The following is a 21,321-nucleotide window of genomic DNA, read 5'->3' as shown; positions in this document are numbered from 1 at the left end:
GGCACGCAGGCTTCTCTCTAGTTGTGGTGTGCAGGTTTTCTCTTTCTAGTTGAGGCATGTGGGCTTAGTTGCCCCATGCCATGTGGAATTTCAGTTCCCCGACCAGGGATCGAACTGTGTGCTTTGCATTGGAAGGCAGACTCTTCACCACTGGACCACCAGGGAAGTCCCTAGAGTGATTCTTTTAAAGGGAAAGTCAGATCATGCCATTGCTTTGCTCATAACCCTACACGGGCTTCCCATCTCACTCACAGTAAAGAGCTAAATTCTTCCCATGGCCTACAAAGCCTTACATGGTCTACAAGTCACACCATGTGACTTCTTTGGCTTCATCTGCTGTTCTCTTCTTCCTTGCTCATTTTGCTCCAGCCATATTTCATTTATTCCTTCCATAAATGTTTATCAAGTGTCATCATGTACCAGGCATTGTTTTAGATACTAGAGCTACAGCAGTAAGCAGAGTTCTTCCTCATGGAGCTTACACTTGCCTTTTGTTCTTTCTTGTATATACCAAAGCATATTCTTTGTGCTTGCTGTTTCTTTTGCCTGGAAAACTCTTTTCTTGCATGACTTGCTTCTTTACTTCCTTTAGAAATGGCATCTTATTGGAAAGGCCTGACCACGCAACACAAAATAGCAACCTTTGCTTTTCCCCATCCTCCCTAGAATGTAAGCTTCTTGAAGACAAGGACTTTGTCTGTCCTGGTCATTTTGATGTTCTTAGTGGCTGGTACACCCTCATACATGGAAGATGATGCTCAATAAATATTTTATTGAGTATTGAATGAATGAACTAAAGTGATAAACAATCAAAATCATCTAAGAAGAAATAGTAGTGCTGTTTGAAATATTTTTCCCAATTTGACCTTTTTTTGCCATTCCGAAGTTTTAAATATTTCTGTGGTGAAATCTATCTAATTTTTTCTTTATATTCTAGTTTTAGTGTGTGTTTAGAAAATTATCCTCCATTACAAAAACATTTACCCATGATTTTATTTATTGTTTTATGATTTTAATGCTTTCATTTAAATCACTGATTTATTTGAAATTTATTTTTGTGTATCAATTCAGTACTGAATATCTTACTGTACTGTTTTATTGTTTCTGTTTTTCAGTTGACACTCCTGATTTTTCTTAGGTATATGATTATATCACTGCTAATAATATTAGTTTTTGCTTTTTTTTCAGCATTTATATTTTTCCAGTTACTGTGGCTGGCTTATAGGTGTTCCCAAAATGTGATAGTTCAAAACAACTATTTTATCTTGCTGACAGTTTTGTGGGTTAGGAATTCTGGAAGGGCCCAGCTTAGTAATTTTTGCATGTAGTCTTTCACATGCTTTCAGTCACATTTGACTAGAGTAGCAGTGACCTGAACTCTCAGAGGGCCTCATGGCTCACTCATGAGGCTGGCAGTTGATACTGGATGTTGGCTGAGACCTCGGCTGGGACTGTTGACCACAGTACCAACTCACGGCCTCCTGACCATGGCAGCTTCAGGGTAGTTGAACTTTTTACGTGGCAACTAGCTTCCCCCAGAATGAGAAATCCCAGGTGGAAGTTTCATGGCCTTTTTTAACTTTGGAAATCCTTATAGTATCACTTCCTCTGTACTCTATTGATTGAAGCAGTCACAACCCTGTCCAAATTCTGCGGGGGTGGGGCAAAGACCTCCATCTCTTGATGGAGATCAAAGAACTTGCATGTTTTAAAAATGGCAACATATATGTTTTATTTTTCATTGGCTAAATATACTGGCTATCATTTCTACAATAAATTTGAATAGTAGTGTAATAGTAAATGTCGTTGTCCTACTCTTTGACATTAATGGAGATGATTCTTATATCACCAGACATGACTTTTAGTTTTGAGATAAAGGTTTTAAAAAATCATATTCAAGAAGAATTCATACATGCCTATTTTTACTAAATTAAAAAAGTAAGTCAATAAGGTTATAAAATTTCATCATGATTTTTAGATAGATGTAGTTATATTCTCAATAATAGAATGTAGGATAGCTTCCAATCATGGTAAATAACTTGATGGTAATAGAAGAGTATGAGCAAAATTTCTACTATGGTGATGATTATATATATGAAGAAGGATTTTGTATTTTTAAGTATGATTCAAAGCACTTATCTGCCTTTCATTGGCTGTCCTGATTGTTTTAGGTGATTTTGGAATTTACCAAACAACAGAAGGAAGAGGATACAATTCTAGTGTTTAATGTTACTCAGTTAGGAACAGAGGCTACAATGAGAACATTTGATTTAACTGCGGTAACTTACTTAAAGAAAATCAGCTTGGATTACCATGAAATTCAAGGTAATAGCCATAAAATTAGAAATAATAGACAGTAACAGATTCAGTATCACTTTTGAGTATCTGAAACACATTCATTTGTATAGTAATAATTATGATAAATAAAAGCTAGCAGTGTTCTAAGCATTTTATAAATAATAACTCATTTAATCCTTGTAACAATGCTATAAGATAGGCAATGCTATTATCTCCAATTTACACAAGAGGAAACAAAGTCATAAATTGGTTACATAATTTACCCAAGGTCATACTGCTAGTTAGTTAGTGGCTGAACCATGATTAAAACCCTAGAAATCTGGCCCTAGGGTCTGTATTCTTAACTACTATGATCTACTCAGAGAGTCCATATAAATCCCCTTTATATAGGGAGTATTATTCCCATTTTACAAACAAAGGAAGGTTAAATAAAGAGAGATTAAGTGACTTACTCAAGATCATGCATCTTACGAATAGCAAAACCTAGAATTTATCTCTGGTCTTATAATATTGAAGTTCTTGTTCTTTTGATTCAATAGTGTTCATATATCAGAAGCAGCATCAGGTTATAAAAATGAAAATGGAGAGACATAAAATTAATTCTTTCAGAAGCTTTTATGGTTTATGCATTTCAGTGTACATCTTGTATACTCATTGGATGAGGAATGAAGGAATGGGTGAATCTACAGTAATTAAGGTTACCTAATATTTGCCTAGTATTTTAGTCAAATATAAAGACCTATTTTTTTTGTTATTTTTTAAATAGCTCTAACTAAAATTAACCTCAGCTTAGAAGAAAAATGTTTTATGTGTTAGTAAGCTCCTATAAGCACTGTGGAGAGATGGAGTTTACATTACTGTCTTAAGGGGAAAAATACAAATAATAAATTTTCTAGGCTATTTTTTCCTTTAGAGAAGGTTATTTCAGTGGAAAATTCTGAGATATCTCAGAAACAGGAGTTATAAAACTGCAAATAATAAAAGATGGATAAAAGTGGAAGTGGATAAATCACTTCTCCCTCCATGGCTTCTGGAGGTAGTTCCTTGGGACATGTACATGAGGATATAGAGGATATCTGGTGGTACCTGTTGTTTTTAAATTTAAAGAAATTTAACAATTCCCCTCCCTTCAAAAAACTATTTCCTCTTCTGTGTAAGCCTTCTCTTAGTCTAAACAAAGGAAAATTATTTAAATTTCCTTAATATGAATGAAATTTTAGAGCTCAACAGAATACTACATATTTTTTTAGTTCAACCTCATTGTTATGTAGTTGAGAAAACTGAAGTTAAATAGCTTTTGGTAAAGGTAGAGATGAATTAGAATTCATATTTCCTGATTCTTAGCACCCGTAGTCTTCTACTGCCTTACGAATGCACATATGGTCTTAAAAATATCTAGAGAAGTTTTGATTACTTTTGAACGCAGATGTAAGATCAAAGAAAATAAATACAGTATGCATGTTTTTAAGTAAGTTGGATGTCAGAGGTAAGGTAAGGATTTGGATTGGCTTATTTCTTTACCAGTGATGACCTTAATATTTAATAACCATGAAAATATGTGCAGATAGTCTTTTAAAGCTTAATTAATAAAATTTTTTAAGAAGAAAAAGACATGTTGAAAATTCCAAATGTAAAAAAGAGCAATTTATTTGAAACACTTTTTTTTTTTTCTTTTTCTTTAATCTAGGGTCCAAAAAGAAGCCCCTTCACTTGATTAGCTCTTCTGACAAACCTGGATTAGATCTCTTAAAAGCAGAGTACATTAAGGTAAGGGTCATAGAATGTTTATATATTTATTGTATACTTTAAACTATCCTCTGGAAGGAAAAAGATGACAGTAGATTATTAAAGGCTCTTGTATATCATAGGTTTGAATCATAGGGATATCTACTGTTTCTCTGTCCATTTGCACACCTCTTTCTCTTTCACTCAAGTAAGGACTAGGATTTTACAAAGTCACACTTCTTGTCCACAAAGATGGAAGCCTGGGATGAAGTAGGTCTTACTACTGTCTTCTGGGGCACATTCACCTACCTACAGTCATTGTATGTGTAGGTGATATTTGGCTAAGTATCCTACATCAAAAGGGATAAAGTCAAATTGAATTTGGTTCAGAAGAGAATTGCCAGGATTCGGAAGGACTCAAAAATATGTTATATGAAGAATGTTGAAGAATGTTATATGAACTGATGGTATTCAGCTTCATTCAAGATTAGTTGATTTATTTAATTATTCAATAACTGTTGAACGTCTTTTGTGTCAGGTTGTGTTAGGATACAGAGATGAAAAACATTCTCTATTCTCAAGGAATTTATAGACCAGCTGGGAGATAGGTAAACAACAATTAAAATGTAACGTGGGGCTTCCCTGGTGGCGCAGTGGTTGGGAGTCTGCCTGCCAATGCGGGGGACGCGGGTTCGGGCCCTGGTCTGGGAGGATCCCACATGCCGCGGAGCAACTAGGCCCGTGAGCCACAACTGCTGAGCCCGCGCGTCTGGAGCTTGTGCTCCGCAACGGGAGAGGCCGCGGTGGTGGGAGGCCCGCGCACCGCGGTGAGGAGTGGCCCCCGCTTGCCACGGCTTGAGGAGGCCCACGCACAGAAACGAAGACCCAACACAGCCAAAAATAAATAAATAAATAAATTAATTAATTAATTAAAAAAAAAAAGGTAACGTGTTTTACGGATGCCAAGGGGGGAAAGTGGGGGGGGGGGTGATGTGATGAATTGGGAGATTGCGATTGGCATGTATACACTGATGTGTATAAAATGGATAACTAATAAGAATCTGCCGTATAAAAAAATAAATAAAATAAAATTCAAAAAATATATAATGTGTTTGATTCTTTAATAAGGAAGAACACAAAGCATTATGAGAGCAGGGAGGCAGGGATATTGATCTAGCCAGAAGGCTTCTCACAGGAGGTAAAACTTTGAATTTACTGTGTATGTTCCCAAGGGACATAACTTGAACCAATTGGTTATTATGATAGGAGATAGATTTTAAAAAATATTGATTGATTGATTATTTATTTATTTTAATTTTTTTGGCTGCACTGGGTCTTAGTTGGGGCACGCAGGATCTTCATTTCGGCATGTGGGATCTTTAGTTGAGGCATGCATGTGGGATCTAGTTCCCTGCCCAGGCATTGAACCCGGGCCCCCTGCATTGGGAGCACGGAGTCTTACCCACTGGACCACCAGGGAAGTCCCAGGAGACAGATTTTTGATTCAGTGTGAAGACCTCATTAAATCAAACTTCTCTAAAGTTTGGATTTCTAAGAAAATGAGGTTTCTTTCACTGGAGATATCCTAAAATAGACTTGCTGAAGACTTTCTAAAGGTATTTAAACATTAGGTGGTAGATGGGCTAGACTACCTTTAAACCTTCTAACCCTCAGAGTTTATCATTCTGATCCCTAGCTGCAGATTCCCAAAAGTGAATGATGCCATGCTCTCCTCTGTTTGAAGAGGAGGACAAGTTTTTACTCTTAATGATAAATAAATAGATTTGGATGTAACTTTAAAATAATGATAATAAAATTAAATATATAATGTATTTTAAAATAGTTATAACTGAATATAAATAAATTAAGTAAAGATTATAAGTAAATGATTCATTTACTTTGGTCTTAATTCCTTCTTTAGAACTTCTTTTTTCTTTCTTTTTTTTTTTTTAGGCTGATAAGAATGGACCCAGTTTTCAAACTAGTTTTGAAAAAACTGAACAAACACTTAAGGTAAGAAATTCTGTTAAAAGAATAGATCCTGTTTGAAAATAACCTACTCTGGAAGTCTTCAGTATCCTTTGAGGAACCATTAAAAGTTATAAATTAGCCTCATAAATGTCTACCATGCTCTGTGTTTATGATTCAGGATAATAATACTGTTATTTAACTCATTTATCACATCCTAATTATTTCTAAAGAAGGGAATGCTGTAGATGAGGGAACTTTGATTTACAAAGAACCAACAGGATTCTGAACAAACCAAACTAGATACTGTCTTTTAACGCAGGGCTCAGAAAGTATGTGAAATACAAGGAGAGATGTTGAGTACTTCTGGAGCTATACTAAGGTACTCAAGTAGAGGAAGAAGAGGCAAAATGTAATTTTAGAATACAGTAAAAAGAAAATGAGAGAAATGAGTTTCAGATTATACTTTTGAGAGATGGGAAAATCTGTTGAATATTGAATCTTCCTTTTAATAATTTTTATATCCACTTAGTATCTTGAAGCAATGAAAAGAAGTCCTTTTGTATAAAAAGTGATTTTTAAAAAATTCAATTCGCTATTAGAAAATCATATATTCTTTAAAGCAATTTGTGTTGCTATTTTAGGTTTCTGGAGTTATTGTTTTTAAAAATACAATATTTTCTCCTATAAGCTATATATTCTTTTTTTTTTTAATGATAGGACCATAATTGTGGTTTTAGAAGATTATTTAGTGACTGAGAACTCACTCTTAATTGCATTTTTTATATTTAAATCTCATGAATGTCACATTTGAAATCTTTTTTTTTTTAACATCTTTATTGGAGTATAATTGCTTTACAGTGTTGTGTTAGTTTCTGCTGTATAACAGAGGGAATCAGCTGTATGCATACATATATCCCCATATCCCCATACCTTATGGGGATTCCCTTGTATGTTATTTGTTGCTTTTCCCTTGCTGCTTTTAATATTTTGATAGTTTGATTAATATGTGTCTCAGCGTTTTTCTCTTTGGGTTTATCCTGTATGGTACTCAACGTGCTTCCTGGACTTGATTGGCTAATTCCTCTCCCATGTTAAGGAAGTTTAATGTTGTCCCGGAGGTCTCTGAGACCGTCCTCAGTTCTTTTCATTCTTTTTTCTTTATTCTGCTCCCTGGCAGTTATTTCCACCATTTTATCTTCCAGCTCACTTATCCGTTCTTCTGCCTCAGTTATTCTGTTATTGATTCCTTCTAGAGTATTTTTAATTTCAGTAATTGTGTTGTTCATCATTGTTTGCTCTTTAGTTCTTCTAGATCCTTGTTAAATGTTCTTGTATTTTCTCCATTCTGTTTCCGAGATTTTGGATCATCTTTACTATCATTACTCTGAATTCTTTCTCAGGTAAGTTGCCTATTTCGTCTTCATTTATTTGGTCTTGTAGGTTTTTACCTTGCTCCTTCGTCTGTAACATATTTTTTCGTCGTTTCATTTTTTTTTTTTTGATGGGTGGTGCTGTATTCCTGTCTTACTGGTTGTTTGGCCTGAGACGTCCAGCACTGGAGTTTGCAGGCAGTTGGGTAGAGCTGGGTCTCGGTGCTGAGATGAGGACCTCTGGGAGGCCTCACTCCGATTGATATTCCCTGGGGTCTGAGGTTCTCTGTTAGTCCAGTGGTTTGGACTCGGAGCTCCCACCACAGGAGCTCAGGCCTGACCTCCAGACTGGGAACCAAGATCCCGCAAGCTTTTCCTTTTTCCTTTGTGCTTAGTCTAGATGCACTTGCTCATAGGGGGCTGCGTGCAGAGGCCTCACGCCCAACCCTTCGCACCAGAGTTCCTAGTGCGAACCGGCTTCTGCTGACACTGTAGCTTCAACGGCCATGTGCAGAGCCATGTGCAGAGCCTGAAATCATTTCTTAACACGGTGGTAATACATGGTGATTCTGGAGTTTCATGTTCTAACTTATATGTTTTATATAATCATAATAGTAGTCATTGAAGATTCCAAAAAGTGATATATATATTGAATATTGGAATGGCCATGAAAGGCAGATTGTAGGCTCTATGGTAATTAGGCTTGGGAAATGGAGTAATTAGGTTACCTTGATACTCAAATGAACCCCCAAAATGTGTAAGTATTATTTACTCTCCATATATTCCCTGTTTAAGGCTGTGAGTTGTGAGTCTTCCTCTCTTCTCTCTTCCTTTTAAGTGTTGTATGGCAGTGATGCAAGTCTAGTTAGGAGCCTTTTGCATACATCATGCAGACTACTCGTATAATTGGCCTGGGAAACTAATTTTCTTTTTAAAATATTTCTAGGTGGCTTTTTCATCTTTAAACCTGTTGCTGCATACACAAGCTCTTCTCTCTTCTATTAATTACCTGACAACCATTATTCCATCAGATGGCCAAAACATGGGTGATACCAAGGAAGTACAAGTTTCTACTGAAAAGCAACAAAAAAATTCAGCTCTGCAGAAAAGTATGAAAAACACTGTTTTGTTTCTTGTTAGTAAGGGTTTTAGAATTGTAGAGCTAAATGGGGAATCTTAGAGACCATCTAGTTAGTCATTTACATGCCATTTTGCCTACCTTTGTTCTTTCCTTCAAACTGAGTCATACATGGGTGCCTGATATGTAAGATAAATGTAATTAATACTGTTGTTTAAAAAAAAATGTTTTTGTTCTTATTCTGGTGGTGATGGGGGATGCCTTTATATGGATATTAGGGGAAGAAGACCTGTATTTTATTCTGAGCTCTTCCTTCTCTCAGTGGCTCCTGAAAGGACACTATAGAGGGTTAATCTTCCCTAACATTTTACAGATAAGGAAATCAAGACCCAGAGACATGAGGGCCAGGGTGCAGGGATAGCATCGCATTGGATAAGAGCCCAGCTTTCGGATCAGAAAGAACTCAGTTCAAATCCTGACTCTGCTACTTAAACTATGGGACCATAGGCATATTATTTAATATTCAGTAACCTCCTTGAGTTTCAATGTCGTTATCTTTATGTATTTTAAGTTTTTTCTTGCTTTTACATTATCAAAGTAGTACATCTCACTATTAAAAATGCAAACTATATAAAAGAATATATAAAGCAAAAAAAATATTTGAAATACTTAAGAATTTGAGAATTTTAAAATTATTTTAAGCAGAACCATGGTTCACTTAATATAAGGAAGGAACCTTAATAGAGTGTATATTACTAGAATCCACTGTGATAGAATTGCTTTGTTTATATGCAGTGATTGTATCCTCTAAGGAGAGTGACATTATTCACTTCAGGCTGTTTGCCAAGTTGAATGCTTTCTGTGTTATTGTTTGTGATGAGAAGAACAATATTGCTGAAATCAAGATTCAAGGTAAAAGTTCTCATTATATTAAAAATTGTTTAAAAGATAAGCTTGTTTTTGTTTTTTGCAATGCTGAAGTATATATAAAATGGAAGGCTCTGAGCTGTGAAAACTGGATTATTTTATTTTGTGACATAATTGGATTGCATGTTTTCTTAACTCTTTGAGAGTTGAACCACACATACTGGTGTCTTGGACCGTTTTGAGAGTTGTCTCAGAGGTGAAAGGAATACTAATGTCAATGTAGGGATGCTGTTGATGAGCTAAGCGTCAACCCAGAATTCAGTTTAAGGTCTGTGAATACGCTTTATCTTGGTACAAATGCAAAGCAACCTTATCATGAAGAACAAATCCTATGAGCCCATTATGTTCTTTTAGGCAAAATCTGCTAAAATGAATGTAGCTTTTTTCTCTGACTCTATCTTTCCCAGCTCATTGTGATCTGGTAAAGGTAAAGAATATGTTTAATACAATTCTTGAAGAACTTAAAACCCAGAAAACTAGGGTTTTTCTTTGTTCTTTCTAAACTGGCATTGCATCTACTAGTCTGAATTTGATTCATGAAACTCTTATAGTCTCCATGTAAATGACTGGATATAAGGTGTAAAGAATTTACTAAAATCCTAAGATAATCTATTTGCGCTAGATGTAGTTTTTTCACAAGGTTGAAAATTCAGATAATTATTTTTTAATGAGTTTCTAGGTTTCATTGTTCATAAAACTAAAAATATCTAATATTGCACTTATTTATCAATTGTGAGTTCAAACATTGCTAAATTTATAAAAATATCACCTACAGAATAAAGTTATTCAATGGAAGAAAAATGTTCAGATCTTATTATGGTATCTATAGAAATTATAATAATATAATTTTTTTTCCAGGACTCGATTCTTCCCTTTCTCTTCAGTCAAGAAAACAGTCACTATTTGCCAGATTGGAAAATATTATTGTCACAGATGTTGATCCTAAGACAGTTCATAAAAAAGTAGGTGATAGTAAATCATTAATATTTTTTGATGATTGAATGTGAGATTTTATTTTAAAATATATTTTATTTTTTAAAATACTAATGAAATATATTTTGATAGAAAAATGTTTCTATAATGATTATAAACCCTTTTAAATTGGGATTTTATTTTGTCATTGTCATTGTCCATTGGATGGAGTGCATTCAAATCTCTGCTTTTCAGGCTGTGTCAATAATGGGAAATGAAGTCTTTCATTTTAACTTGGATTTGTATCCAGATGCTACTGAGGGGGATTCCTATACTGACATGTCCAAAGTGGATGGTGTGGTGTCACTGAACGTTGGCTGTATTCAGATTGTGTATCTCCATAAATTCCTCATGTCACTTCTGGTAAAATCACTATTTATATATAGATCTTTTGACTTAGAAATACTTAAAATAAGTCTGATAATTGTGATTGCAAATCTTAAAACTTTGAATGTTAGGTTGTGCATTGATTTGATTATTGATGGTATTTATGGACTAATGTAGAGGTCAAAACCTCTCTTTAACAGTTGAAATCTGAATCATATAATGATTTTTGTCTAGCATTGTCTAGAACTGGAATTATTTTTGCTGGAATATAATGAATCCAAATTCTCAAGTGCAAAAACTATTAAAAATGTTTTTTTCTCTGTTCCTCAGCCATATAAGTCTAATTATAATTAGCCCTTGTCAGTCAGTTAGCTCATAAATATGGATGGATAATCAGTAATTCTTTCCTAACTAGAAAGATAGGACTAAATTGAAAGTTATTTATTGGAAAAAAATTAGCACATAAATAAAAAGAAGATGGTGTTAGAAATGATGTGCTTGTCCTCCTGTTTGAATTGCTCCTTTTATTTTGTGTCCACAGAACTTCCTGAACAATTTCCAGACAGCCAAAGAGGCTCTGAGTGCTGCCACTGCTCAGGCTGCAGAAAAGGCTGCCACAAGTGTGAAAGATTTTGCCCAGAGGAGCTTTCGTGTTTCTATCAATATTGATTTGAAAGCACCAGTTATAGTCATCCCACAGTCTTCCGTTTCCACCAATGCAGTAGTGGTAGATCTTGGGTTAATCAGAGTTCAGAATCAGTTCAGTCTGATATCTGGTGAAGACTACTCAGACCCTCCAGTAATTGATAGAATGGATGTGCAGCTAACAAAGCTTAAGCTTTCTAGGTATACTCTTTCAATAATTATGTATTGATATTTAAGTATGATTTAATATTGTCTATGAAATTTTATGACTATTGAAATTCATGCTCAACATACTTCTGTTGCACAGAACTGTTTTTTTTGTGTTTTTTTTTTTAATTAATTAATTGATTTTATTTTATTTTTGGCTGTGTTGGGTCTTCGTTTCTGTGCGAGGGCTTTCTCCAGTTGCGGCAAGCGGGGCCACTCTTCATCGCGATGCGCGGGCCTCTCACTGTCGCGGCCTCTCTTGTTGCGGAGCACAGGCTCCAGACGTGCAGGCTCAGTAGTTGTGGCTCACGGGCCTAGTTTCTCCACGGCATGTGGGATCTTCCCAGACCAGGGCTCGAACCCGTGTCCCCTGCATTGGCAGGCAGATTCTCAACCACTGCGCCACCAGGGAAGCCCAGAACTTTTTTAAATCAACTTTTTATTTTGAAAAATCTCAAGCCTACAGACAAATCGCAAAAATAGTACCTATAATTTTTCAACTAGGTTCACCAATTATTTACATTTGCTTTAACTCTGTGTATATACATATTATCATTTAAAATATTTAAAAATTAAAAATTTTATTTTTACTCAGGTATGATTGACATTAGTTTCAGGTATACAACATAATGATTTGATAGTCGTATGTATTGCTAAATGGTCACCATAGTAAGTCTAGTTAACATCCATCACCACACATATTTACAGAAAATTTTTTTCTTGTTATGAGAACTTTTAAGATATATGCTCTTAGCAACTTTCAAATATACAGTACAGTGTTATTAACTATAGTCACCATCTTATATGTTACATCCCCAAGATTTATTTTATAATTGGAAATTAAAACATTTTTTGCTAAACCATTTGAGAATAGATATCTTAACCCTTTGCCCCAAAGTGCTGTAGCATGTGTCTCCTAAGAACAAGGACATTAATCCTCTTACATAATAACCACAATTATCAATTCTGGAAATTTAACATTGATATAATCTATTATCTAATATGCATTCAATATTTAGATTTTACCAGTTATTCCAAGAATGTTCCCCTCAATCCAGGATAACATGTGGCATTTAATTGTATCCTATATTAGTGAGGGGGATTTCTGTACTGATAGACATTTATTCTGGGATAGTTCTTCAGCCTTTCTTTGTTTTTCATGATGATGACAGTTTTTAAGAGTTCAGTCTAGTTGTTTCATAGAATGACTCTCAATTTAGTTTTGTCTGAGTGATTTCTCATGATTTTATTGAGCTTATACATTTTTGGCAGGAATGCTGTGTAAGTAATGATGTATCTCTAGGGCTCACACCAGAGGACATTTGAAAGTGTGTATGTTCATTTTAAAGTCATTTTCTGCCCCATCCAAGGAGATTTAATTATCTTGAATACAAAAGGAATGATTATAAGACAAGTCCAGGAAAGAATCCTGGTTGAAGAGCTTTATAAACTTAGAAATAGCTTACTTTTCATCTTGCCATTTTTTTCTCTAATCTCTGTACCAGCACACATATCAGTCCTTGAACAACTGTATTGATGATTTCCCCCATAGCTTCAAAAATATCAGTTTCTTTAAAAATTTACTCAGTTTGTCATCTATCTTCTGTTTAAAGAAAAAAGTTTTCTTAAAGGCTAATTGTATATCATATACAGTTGACCCTTGAACAGCACGGGTTTGAACTTCATGGTTCTGCTTATGCGCAGATTTTTTTTTCTAGTGGTAAATAACCCAGTATTATACCACCTGTGGTTGTTTAGAACTGTGGTTATGGAGGAACCGCATATACAGAGGAACCGAAATATGAAAGGCAAACTATAAGTTACATGATTGCATGGAGGGGTCGTCACCCTAGTCCCCGGTGTTGTTCAAGGGACAGCTGTGTTTAAATCTGTCCATGTTAGTATATTGTAGATTAAATTAATTATAGGCCAAGTTTAGAAAACACTAAAACAGCGCTGTTTCAAATCAATGTTTAGAGCAGCAACTTTGGACTTCGTGTTTTTTTTAATGATATGTTGCATTTACCCCTATGTTTATGCATATATATCAATTATATTTTTCATTAGGACAGTGATCCAGCCAGGCATCTCCCATCCTGATATTCAGCTGTTGCATCCAATTAATTTGGAGTTTTCTGTAAATCGGAATCTAGCTGCATCTTGGTACCACACGGTGCCTGTTGTGGAAATTAAAGGTCATCTTGAGTCAATGAATGTGAGTATATGAGTGAAAAAAACTTTTTTTTTTAAATTATTTTTTAAATTTATTTATTTTTGGCTGCATTGGGTCTTCGTTGCTGCGCGTGGGCTTTCTCTAGTTGTGGTGCATGGGCTTCTCTTGTTGTGGAGCACGGGCTCTAGGCACGTGGACTTCAGTAGTTGTGGCTCCTGGGCTCTAGAGTGCAGGCTCAGTAGTTGTGGCACATGGGCTTAGCTGCTCCGCGGCATGTGGGATATTCCCGGACCAGGGCTCGAACCCGTGTCCCCTGCATTGGCAGGCAGACTCTTAACCACTGTGCCACCAGGGAAGTCCCAGAAAAAGCTTTCTTATTGAAAGTTCAGACTCTGAAGACTTTCTCATTATAAATCTAAATGAAATGTGGAATTTTTACTGATTGTTGTAAGGAAAATTTCAGTGTGATATTGTCCAGCAGGATCTTTATTAATTTTAGTAGAATTTAATCTTCAGGTAAATGTTACTTAGCTTTTAAATTTGTTATGTGTACACGTTAGCAGAGATCTGTTTGTAAATTATTTATTAGTGTATTATAATTATAGCTCATTCTGTATATTATATACACACCCTTTTATTTTAGGGATATCTGAGTACCCTTCAGATAATTATAGCATTGAGTGAAATGCCTATTTTTCATATTGAAGGTGGCCTTTTATTACATTGAAATTGTTATTGTTTAAAAAGTGGAATTTATGTGTGTTCTGAAAGTCACTTATTAAAAAAAGTGATCTGATTTCTTTAATAATTATTAACCTTCACTAAGGATCATATTGGTTAAGTAGATGAAACTAATATTGACTCGTAAATCACATTGTTTTTCTCCAAACACTGTCTTATATTTGAAAATGAAATTTTTAACATGAAATAAGTAGTGAAATACTTGAGTGTACAGTGATTATATAATTTTTAAGTCAATGTTAAGAGTATCCTGTCCTTAGTGTTTTGTTACTAAGGATTTGTTTTCCATATTAAAATTGTTTCATTTTAAAATGAAATATCTTTATCTTTTCTTGGAACATCATATTTCACAGGTTAATCTAAATCAAGAAGATCTTAATCTTTTATTTAGAATACTAGCAGAAAATCTCGGTGAGGCTACTGAAGATTTGAATAAAGTGAAACCAAGAGTGCAAGAGACAGGTAAGAGGTTGACAGTAGGTGGTGTAATAAATGTTTTTTACAATTTTGTAGGGGAGACAAACAATAAAAATGAAGTAAACAAACATACATTTACAAATTGTGATTTGTATTACCAAGAAAACAAATAAGATGCTATTGAATAAAACCATAGTTTGCTTTTAAGTTGAGTAAAGTCAGTTTCTAAGTTGCATGAGTTAGGAGGAGGCCATAAAGAAGGGTTTCAGATCAATGGTGAAGTCCTGGAAAAATTTTTGAACTTGCATGTATAGAGAAAAAAACTTTTTAAGTTGGCACTAGGCTCTGTAGCATACTTGATCTGACTTTTTTTTTTTAATTTTTTTAAGAATTAAAAAAAATTTTTTTTGGCTGTACTGTGTGGCATGCAGGATCTTAGTTCCTTGACCAGGGATCGAACCCATGCCCCCTGCAGTGGAAGTGCGGACTCCTAACCACTGGACCACCAGGGAAGTCCCTTGATCTGATTTTTAGCTGTACAAAGTGAAGTGGTTGATAAATTACCACTGAACAAAGATACTGAAAAAATTGTATAGCAATAAAAATGCAAATAGTATTTAAATTATTAGATACAGTGGCCCTTAAAGGCAAAGTAACTACCAGACTTATTTTTTAAGCTGATTTATATGTACACATATACACATACACAGTATATCTTGGTATTCATTCCTTATCTATATATATGCTGTGTATAGATCCGAATCATTCTTTCTAATGGCTTCTTGGTATTAAATTCTGTTGAAGTATCATAATTTAGTTAGCAAGTCCCTATTGATGGACATTTCAGGTGGTTTTCAGTCTTTCACTCTTACTATGTTGCATTAAATATCCTTGTACATACACTTTTATAAGTGCGTGTTTATCTGTAGGGGAAATACCAGGACTGCTGGGTTAAAGGGTATTTTGTTTTTATTAAGTTACAATAATAATTGAATTCAATCAATACATTTAATAAAATTAATTTTATTAACATTTTGACACATTTGCCAGTTGACCCCCATAGAACTTATACTCATTTTGTACTCCCATCAGGTGGTTTTTCTGTACTTTTTCTAACACAGTGTATTATCAGATTTAAAAATTTTTGCCAGTTTGCTGCTGAGTGAAAAATGGTATCTCACTGTATTTTTTCAATTTTAAAAAACTTTTTTTACCGGAAACTAATGTAATATTACATGTCAGTTGTGTCTCAGAAAAAACCCAAAATACTAGGGGGGAAAAACCTTTTTTACAGTATGTTAATACATATAGTAAAGTGCAATTCAGTGGATTTTTATATATGGCTACACCAGTGTAATCACCATGATTAAGATATAGAACATTTCCAGCACTGCACCCTAGAGCTCTCCCTATGCCTTTACCAATCAATACCAAACACCCACCCTGCCCCTGAATCCACCCAGAATTAAGTACCATTCTGATTTGTAACATCATACATTAGTTTTGCCTCTTTTTGAATTTCATATAAATGGAATCATAGAGAATTTACTTTCATTTTTGGCTTCTTTCTTTTTTTTTTTTAAATTTTCACATGTTTTTATTACATTAAAAGCAAAACAAAATCTAAATCCATACTCATAGAACAGAATACACTTATTTAAAGTTTTGACAGTGTGCAAAATTAAAGTTTGTATATTTAATCCAAACTTTAACATGAGTATTCTCTTGTAAGGCGATTTCTTTCCTTTAATAAATAATATATTAAAATATATATTATTCTGGAAGCAAATCATCTCCTAATTGTTCATCAGCAAAATCATCCTCGTTGACTCTCTTTTTGGGTCTTTCTATTTGCGGGCCAAGTGGATCCATATAGGAGGCATCTAGCTCCTTGTTACTGCTGCTCTCATAAGGCTCGTCTGTCCCAGGCAGGGCTCGGAGCTGGGTGCTGAGCCGCTTGCCTCTGCTACCAGAGCCACAGTTCTGCCCAATGTCACTGCCAGCACTCCTGTCTCTCCTGCCATGGGGACCCCCGCTGCCATCCCTGCCAGACTTGATGCGCTGTTCCCTGATTTCCTTCATTTTTTCCAATCTCTTGAGTTTTGTTGCATATTCTTGAACTTCTTTTAATCCAGTGTCTGTGCAGAGATGTACCAAGAAACGTAGACATTCAACATTTTCTGGAAAATTTCTGTGAATATCTTTGTATCTAATGCTTTTTGGTAGTTACCACTTCTTCTAAAACAACTAGCTACCATCAGCTGCCATTTCACCTGTGTAGGCTGTATAAGAGAAGCTCTTTCAAAGTACTGAATGGCTTTTTCACAAAACTGGGTGTCAATGTAATAGGCCGCGAGCCACTCGTTGACTTCAGTGTTGGATGGGAAATACCTATATGACTCATAATAATATTGGAATGCTTGGGATTTATCCCCCTCAGTGTCATATAATCCTCCCAGTTTAGACAAAGCTCTGGAGTCAGTTGGAACAACACTGATCAGCTGCATTAACCATTCCATAGCTTGATTGGGATCTTCCATTAATTCGTATACATTTGCTATCTGGTAAAGGACTTGGGTGCTGTCTCTTAGGATTGTGTGAAGTTTCAGGAAACAGTCCAAAGCTTCATCAAGCTGGTTTAACTTCTTATAGGTAAGGCCAATATTATAAAGTGCTTTAGTACAAGAAGAATCATTTCTTAGAGCCTCATTTTACAATTCAGCTGCCTTCTCATAATCACCATTTGCAAAAACTGTATTCCCTTTCTTAGTAAGAGCTGACGGATTATATCTGTCAGAGTTCACAGCTAAATCTGCATAGCTACCGGCTTCTGCAAATTCATTTTCCAAATAATACAGGAATGAGAGGTTGGGTGCAGCTGCACTCTTCACTCTACTGTCCTTTTTTTCAAACATTTTAAAGGTCTCTACAGCTTGATTAAAGTCCTTTTGTCTCAGGTATGTAAGTGCGTTATTTCCAGATCATTTGCCGGCTCTACATACTGAGAAGCTTTCACAACTTCAACACACCAATCATAACCTACAGCAAAAGATGTTTCAATTACAGGAGCAATGAGTTTTGCTCATGATGTCATGGTGTATTTTTCTGCCATGTCTTTCCTTTCACGTTCCATTTGCCTTAGATGATCATTTTTTATAGATTCAATCACTAAATTAGTATGTGGGTCATCACTTGGTGAAATGTATTTATCATCTTCATCAGTTTCTAATGGAACAGCAATCAAGTTTTGGAATGCCTTCTTCATTTTTTTCTCAATCTCCAACAGCAAAGTAACTAAGAATTAGGTTGAAGCCTGCCTTCAGATTTGGTGCCATACTCATTATGTGCTCAAATAAATTCATGGCATCTGAATACTGCCCAGTTTTAATAAATGTAACTCCAGTGTTCTGCATAATTTTAATCCTCATTTCTTTATGGACACTTGGAATTTGATCTAAGGCTATTTGGTAGAATTTAATGGCTTTGGAATAATTTCTTTGCTTTAAATAAATATTTCCCATATTCACTTTCAACCGTCCTGCATTGCTAAACATCTTATTTTTCACTATAACTTGATAGGTGTTTGGTGCTTCAGCATACATTTCATTAGCTGAATATTCACTGGCCAAGTTGAAAAGAACTGATTAAGTTAAATCCAAATTGATGTTTTCTGGACTTGTAACTTGTTCTCCTTGTCTCACCAGGACTCTCTCTTTTCTTCCTGCATCTTTTGCCTTTTCTAAGGCCAGTTTTAAGTCTCCACGACTATTAGCAATACAGCTTTCTTCTACCGACTCATTTACTTTCTTCTCTAATTGTCTCATCTTTTCTTCTCGGCTGTCTTCGTTCCTGGCCTCCAGGGGCGGTGCAGGGCCCCACGCCTGACCGAGAGGGTCGACGCAGAGCCTCTCAAAGCTGCTTTGGTAAAACCAGCTGCCCTCACTGCTGTCATGGGTCTAGTAACTCCATCCTGAAGAGCCCCTGCCATTGGTCTTCCCACTGACGATGCCAGGGATGTCTTGGACCCATACCCAGTAGCTACAGGTCTAGCAACCGCTGTGCTTGGTATTTTAGCAGTTACAGGAGGTCTTCTGCCATGACTAGTTCTCACAGCTTGCTGAAAAGCTGTGTCATTCTCCAGTTGCTCGGCATCATAGGTTGGATTGCAGTCATTATAGCCAGACTAAAGATCATCTTCATCTGTCTCTGGGGCCAGGTGTCCATTTTGCATCATTTGTACCTCCGTGAGAGGGGCCCGAGCTCGTGCCTCCTTGGAGCCTTGCCGGGGATTTCGGAGCTTCGCGTTGCGAACTCGGGGTCGGGGGCTCGAGGGCCGCGCGCGGCTTCGGGCGGGGGGGGGGGGCAGGTGCGTGGGCCGGGGGCAGAGCCCCCGCGCCCCGCCCCCACGGCCCCCTTGGAGGGCGGCAGGCACCCGCGTCGCCCCGAGCCCTCTCCCGCCTCGCGGCGAGGGGAGCCGCGCGACCGTGAGCGCGGCGGGGCCGGCGCGGCCTTTCTGGGGCTCGGCAGAGAGCTGCGCGGTCGCAGCGCTGCCACGCGCGGATCCCTTGGCTTCTTTCATTCAACATTTTGTGGGATTCATCCGTGTTGATGTCTATAGCGCTAGTTCTTTTTATTCCTGTTTCCAGTATTTGACTGTCATGAGTGAAATTGCTATGAATGTGATTGTACAGTCTTTTGGCACACATATACTGTTTTCTTTTGGACATATAGCTAGGAGTAGAATTACCGGGTCATATGTTAGCTTACGTTTCGCTTCAGTAACTTACGCCAGGCTATACTGAATAGTTTTCCAAGTGGTTGAACCAATTTACTTTCCCACTAGCAATGTATGAGAGTTCCAGTTGTTTCACATTCTCACCAGTACTTGCTATCCTCAGTCTTGTAAAATTTAGCCATCCTGGTGGTTATATAGTAGTATCTCTCTGGGTTTTATTTGTTCCCTGGTAACTAATGAAATTGAAAACCTTTTCATATGCCATTTGGATATCCTCTTTTGTGACATGATCATTCAAGTCTGTTGACCATTATTTTTATTGAGGTATGGTCTTTTTTCTAACTGGCGTATAGGAGTTGTTTATTCATTCTGGTTAGGAGCCCTTTGCTGGTTATATGTGCTATATGTATATATGTTAGCATATGTGTAGAAATATCTTCTCCCTATCTGTGCTTTACCTTTTCACTCTCTTAATAGGTTTTCTTTTAGTAGAATTAGTTAATTTTAATGAATTCTAATACACAATTTTTAAAAATGATCAGTGCTTTTTATTTCCTATTTAAGAAATCTTTGCCTGTTCCAGGAATTGTTTTGTAGAAGCAAAATATTGGCTAGAATTATTTTCCCTCAATCACATTATGTTTGGAACAGTGCTGAAATAAGGTGATAGTTAAGAAACCTTGCCCTGTGCTTTGCTTTCTCAAAGGTAATAATTAACAGCAGTGGTTTTCCATATGAAAAACACTAGACAAGGTACTGAATCTGTCTGGACCTCAATTTGCTCATATGTGAAATAAGGACAACATAAAGGTTTTACCTTAAAGTGTTGTTGTAAGAGTTAAATGAGATAGTCTGTGAACGTCTGTTAGCACAACATTCAACACAGAGGTTAAGTACTTTGCAAGTGATAGCTATTATTAGTGTTGTGTGTTACAGTTTAGAAAGCAATTTTACTGCATTTCAGGATGCATGAATTTCAGGACAACCCGGTCATATTCATATGGTTTTACTTTTGCTTCTTGGTATGGCGTAAGAGGCTTTAACTCCCCCCCCCCCCGCCACCGCTTCTTTCATATCAAGCCTTAGCTCTTATCCTTCTTATGATGTAACCATATCAAACTCCATTCTGTTTGCAAAACCTATCCTGATGTTTTCTCTCTCTGTGGTTCTCCACTACCTCTTATTTTATTCTTCTCTGTGTGAGGAGCTCCTTCAGTTCTACTTGAATTATAACTCTCCTATTAAGACTTTCTTGACCTTCTCATGACAATGTCACGCTTAGTTCTGTGCTTTCTACGTACTTTATCTAGAGACTATTAACATTTGTCCATTTAATGTGACTAAGTGGAGCCTTCTTATTTTGTTTGTATTTTAAGTATATATGTTTCTTCTACTAAGCCATGAGCTTTCTAAGGGCTAGAGCTGTGTATGACTGATCTGTGGATTTTCAATGCCTGTACCAAGTCCAGAGTACTTGTATAAGTCCTTGTTGAGTATTCATGTAAGAAATGTGTGAATAGAAGTGAATGAATTTCTTTTAAACATCTTTAGGTGAAACTAAAGAGCCACTTGAAATCTCTACATTAAAACAAGATATGCATGTTTCACAAGATAGTTTAACAGCTGGAGTGGAAGAAATTAGATCTGTAGACATCATTAATATGCTGCTGAAATTTGAAATCAAAGAGGTGTGTAATTTTCTTCTGTTTTTATTAAATGAGGTGGATAAATAATG

At 36.1% G+C, this 21,321-nt stretch overlaps 1 protein-coding gene and 1 pseudogene across 7 annotated transcripts in view; one reads left to right on the top strand and one right to left on the bottom strand.

Moving 5' to 3' along the window:
- VPS13C (vacuolar protein sorting 13 homolog C) overlaps positions 1–21,321 on the top strand; it is a 182,797-nt gene that overhangs the window by 78,528 nt on the left and 82,948 nt on the right. For all 6 annotated transcript variants that reach the window (XM_082387988.1, XM_082387985.1, XM_082387984.1 and 3 more), the window contains 11 exons: positions 2,172–2,325; positions 3,986–4,065; positions 5,977–6,036; positions 8,311–8,473; positions 9,238–9,354; positions 10,228–10,331; positions 10,537–10,704; positions 11,210–11,514; positions 13,588–13,735; positions 14,788–14,896; positions 21,138–21,274. In XM_082387988.1, coding sequence (XP_082244114.1) covers positions 2,172–2,325; positions 3,986–4,065; positions 5,977–6,036; positions 8,311–8,473; positions 9,238–9,354; positions 10,228–10,331; positions 10,537–10,704; positions 11,210–11,514; positions 13,588–13,735; positions 14,788–14,896; positions 21,138–21,274 — 1,545 coding nt within the window. The remainder of the gene's footprint in view (positions 1–2,171; positions 2,326–3,985; positions 4,066–5,976; positions 6,037–8,310; positions 8,474–9,237; positions 9,355–10,227; positions 10,332–10,536; positions 10,705–11,209; positions 11,515–13,587; positions 13,736–14,787; positions 14,897–21,137; positions 21,275–21,321) is intronic.
- LOC309626797 (intraflagellar transport protein 88 homolog pseudogene) lies at positions 15,260–19,152 on the bottom strand (annotated as a pseudogene). The gene has a single exon. The product of its transcript is annotated as an intraflagellar transport protein 88 homolog pseudogene (transcript).

The sequence above is a fragment of the Balaenoptera borealis genome (assembly GCF_965194805.1).
Source record: "Balaenoptera borealis genome assembly, chromosome: 3".
In the NCBI taxonomy this organism is placed as follows: Eukaryota; Metazoa; Chordata; class Mammalia; order Artiodactyla; family Balaenopteridae; genus Balaenoptera; species Balaenoptera borealis.
This window is presented reverse-complemented; position numbering and strand designations above follow the sequence as displayed.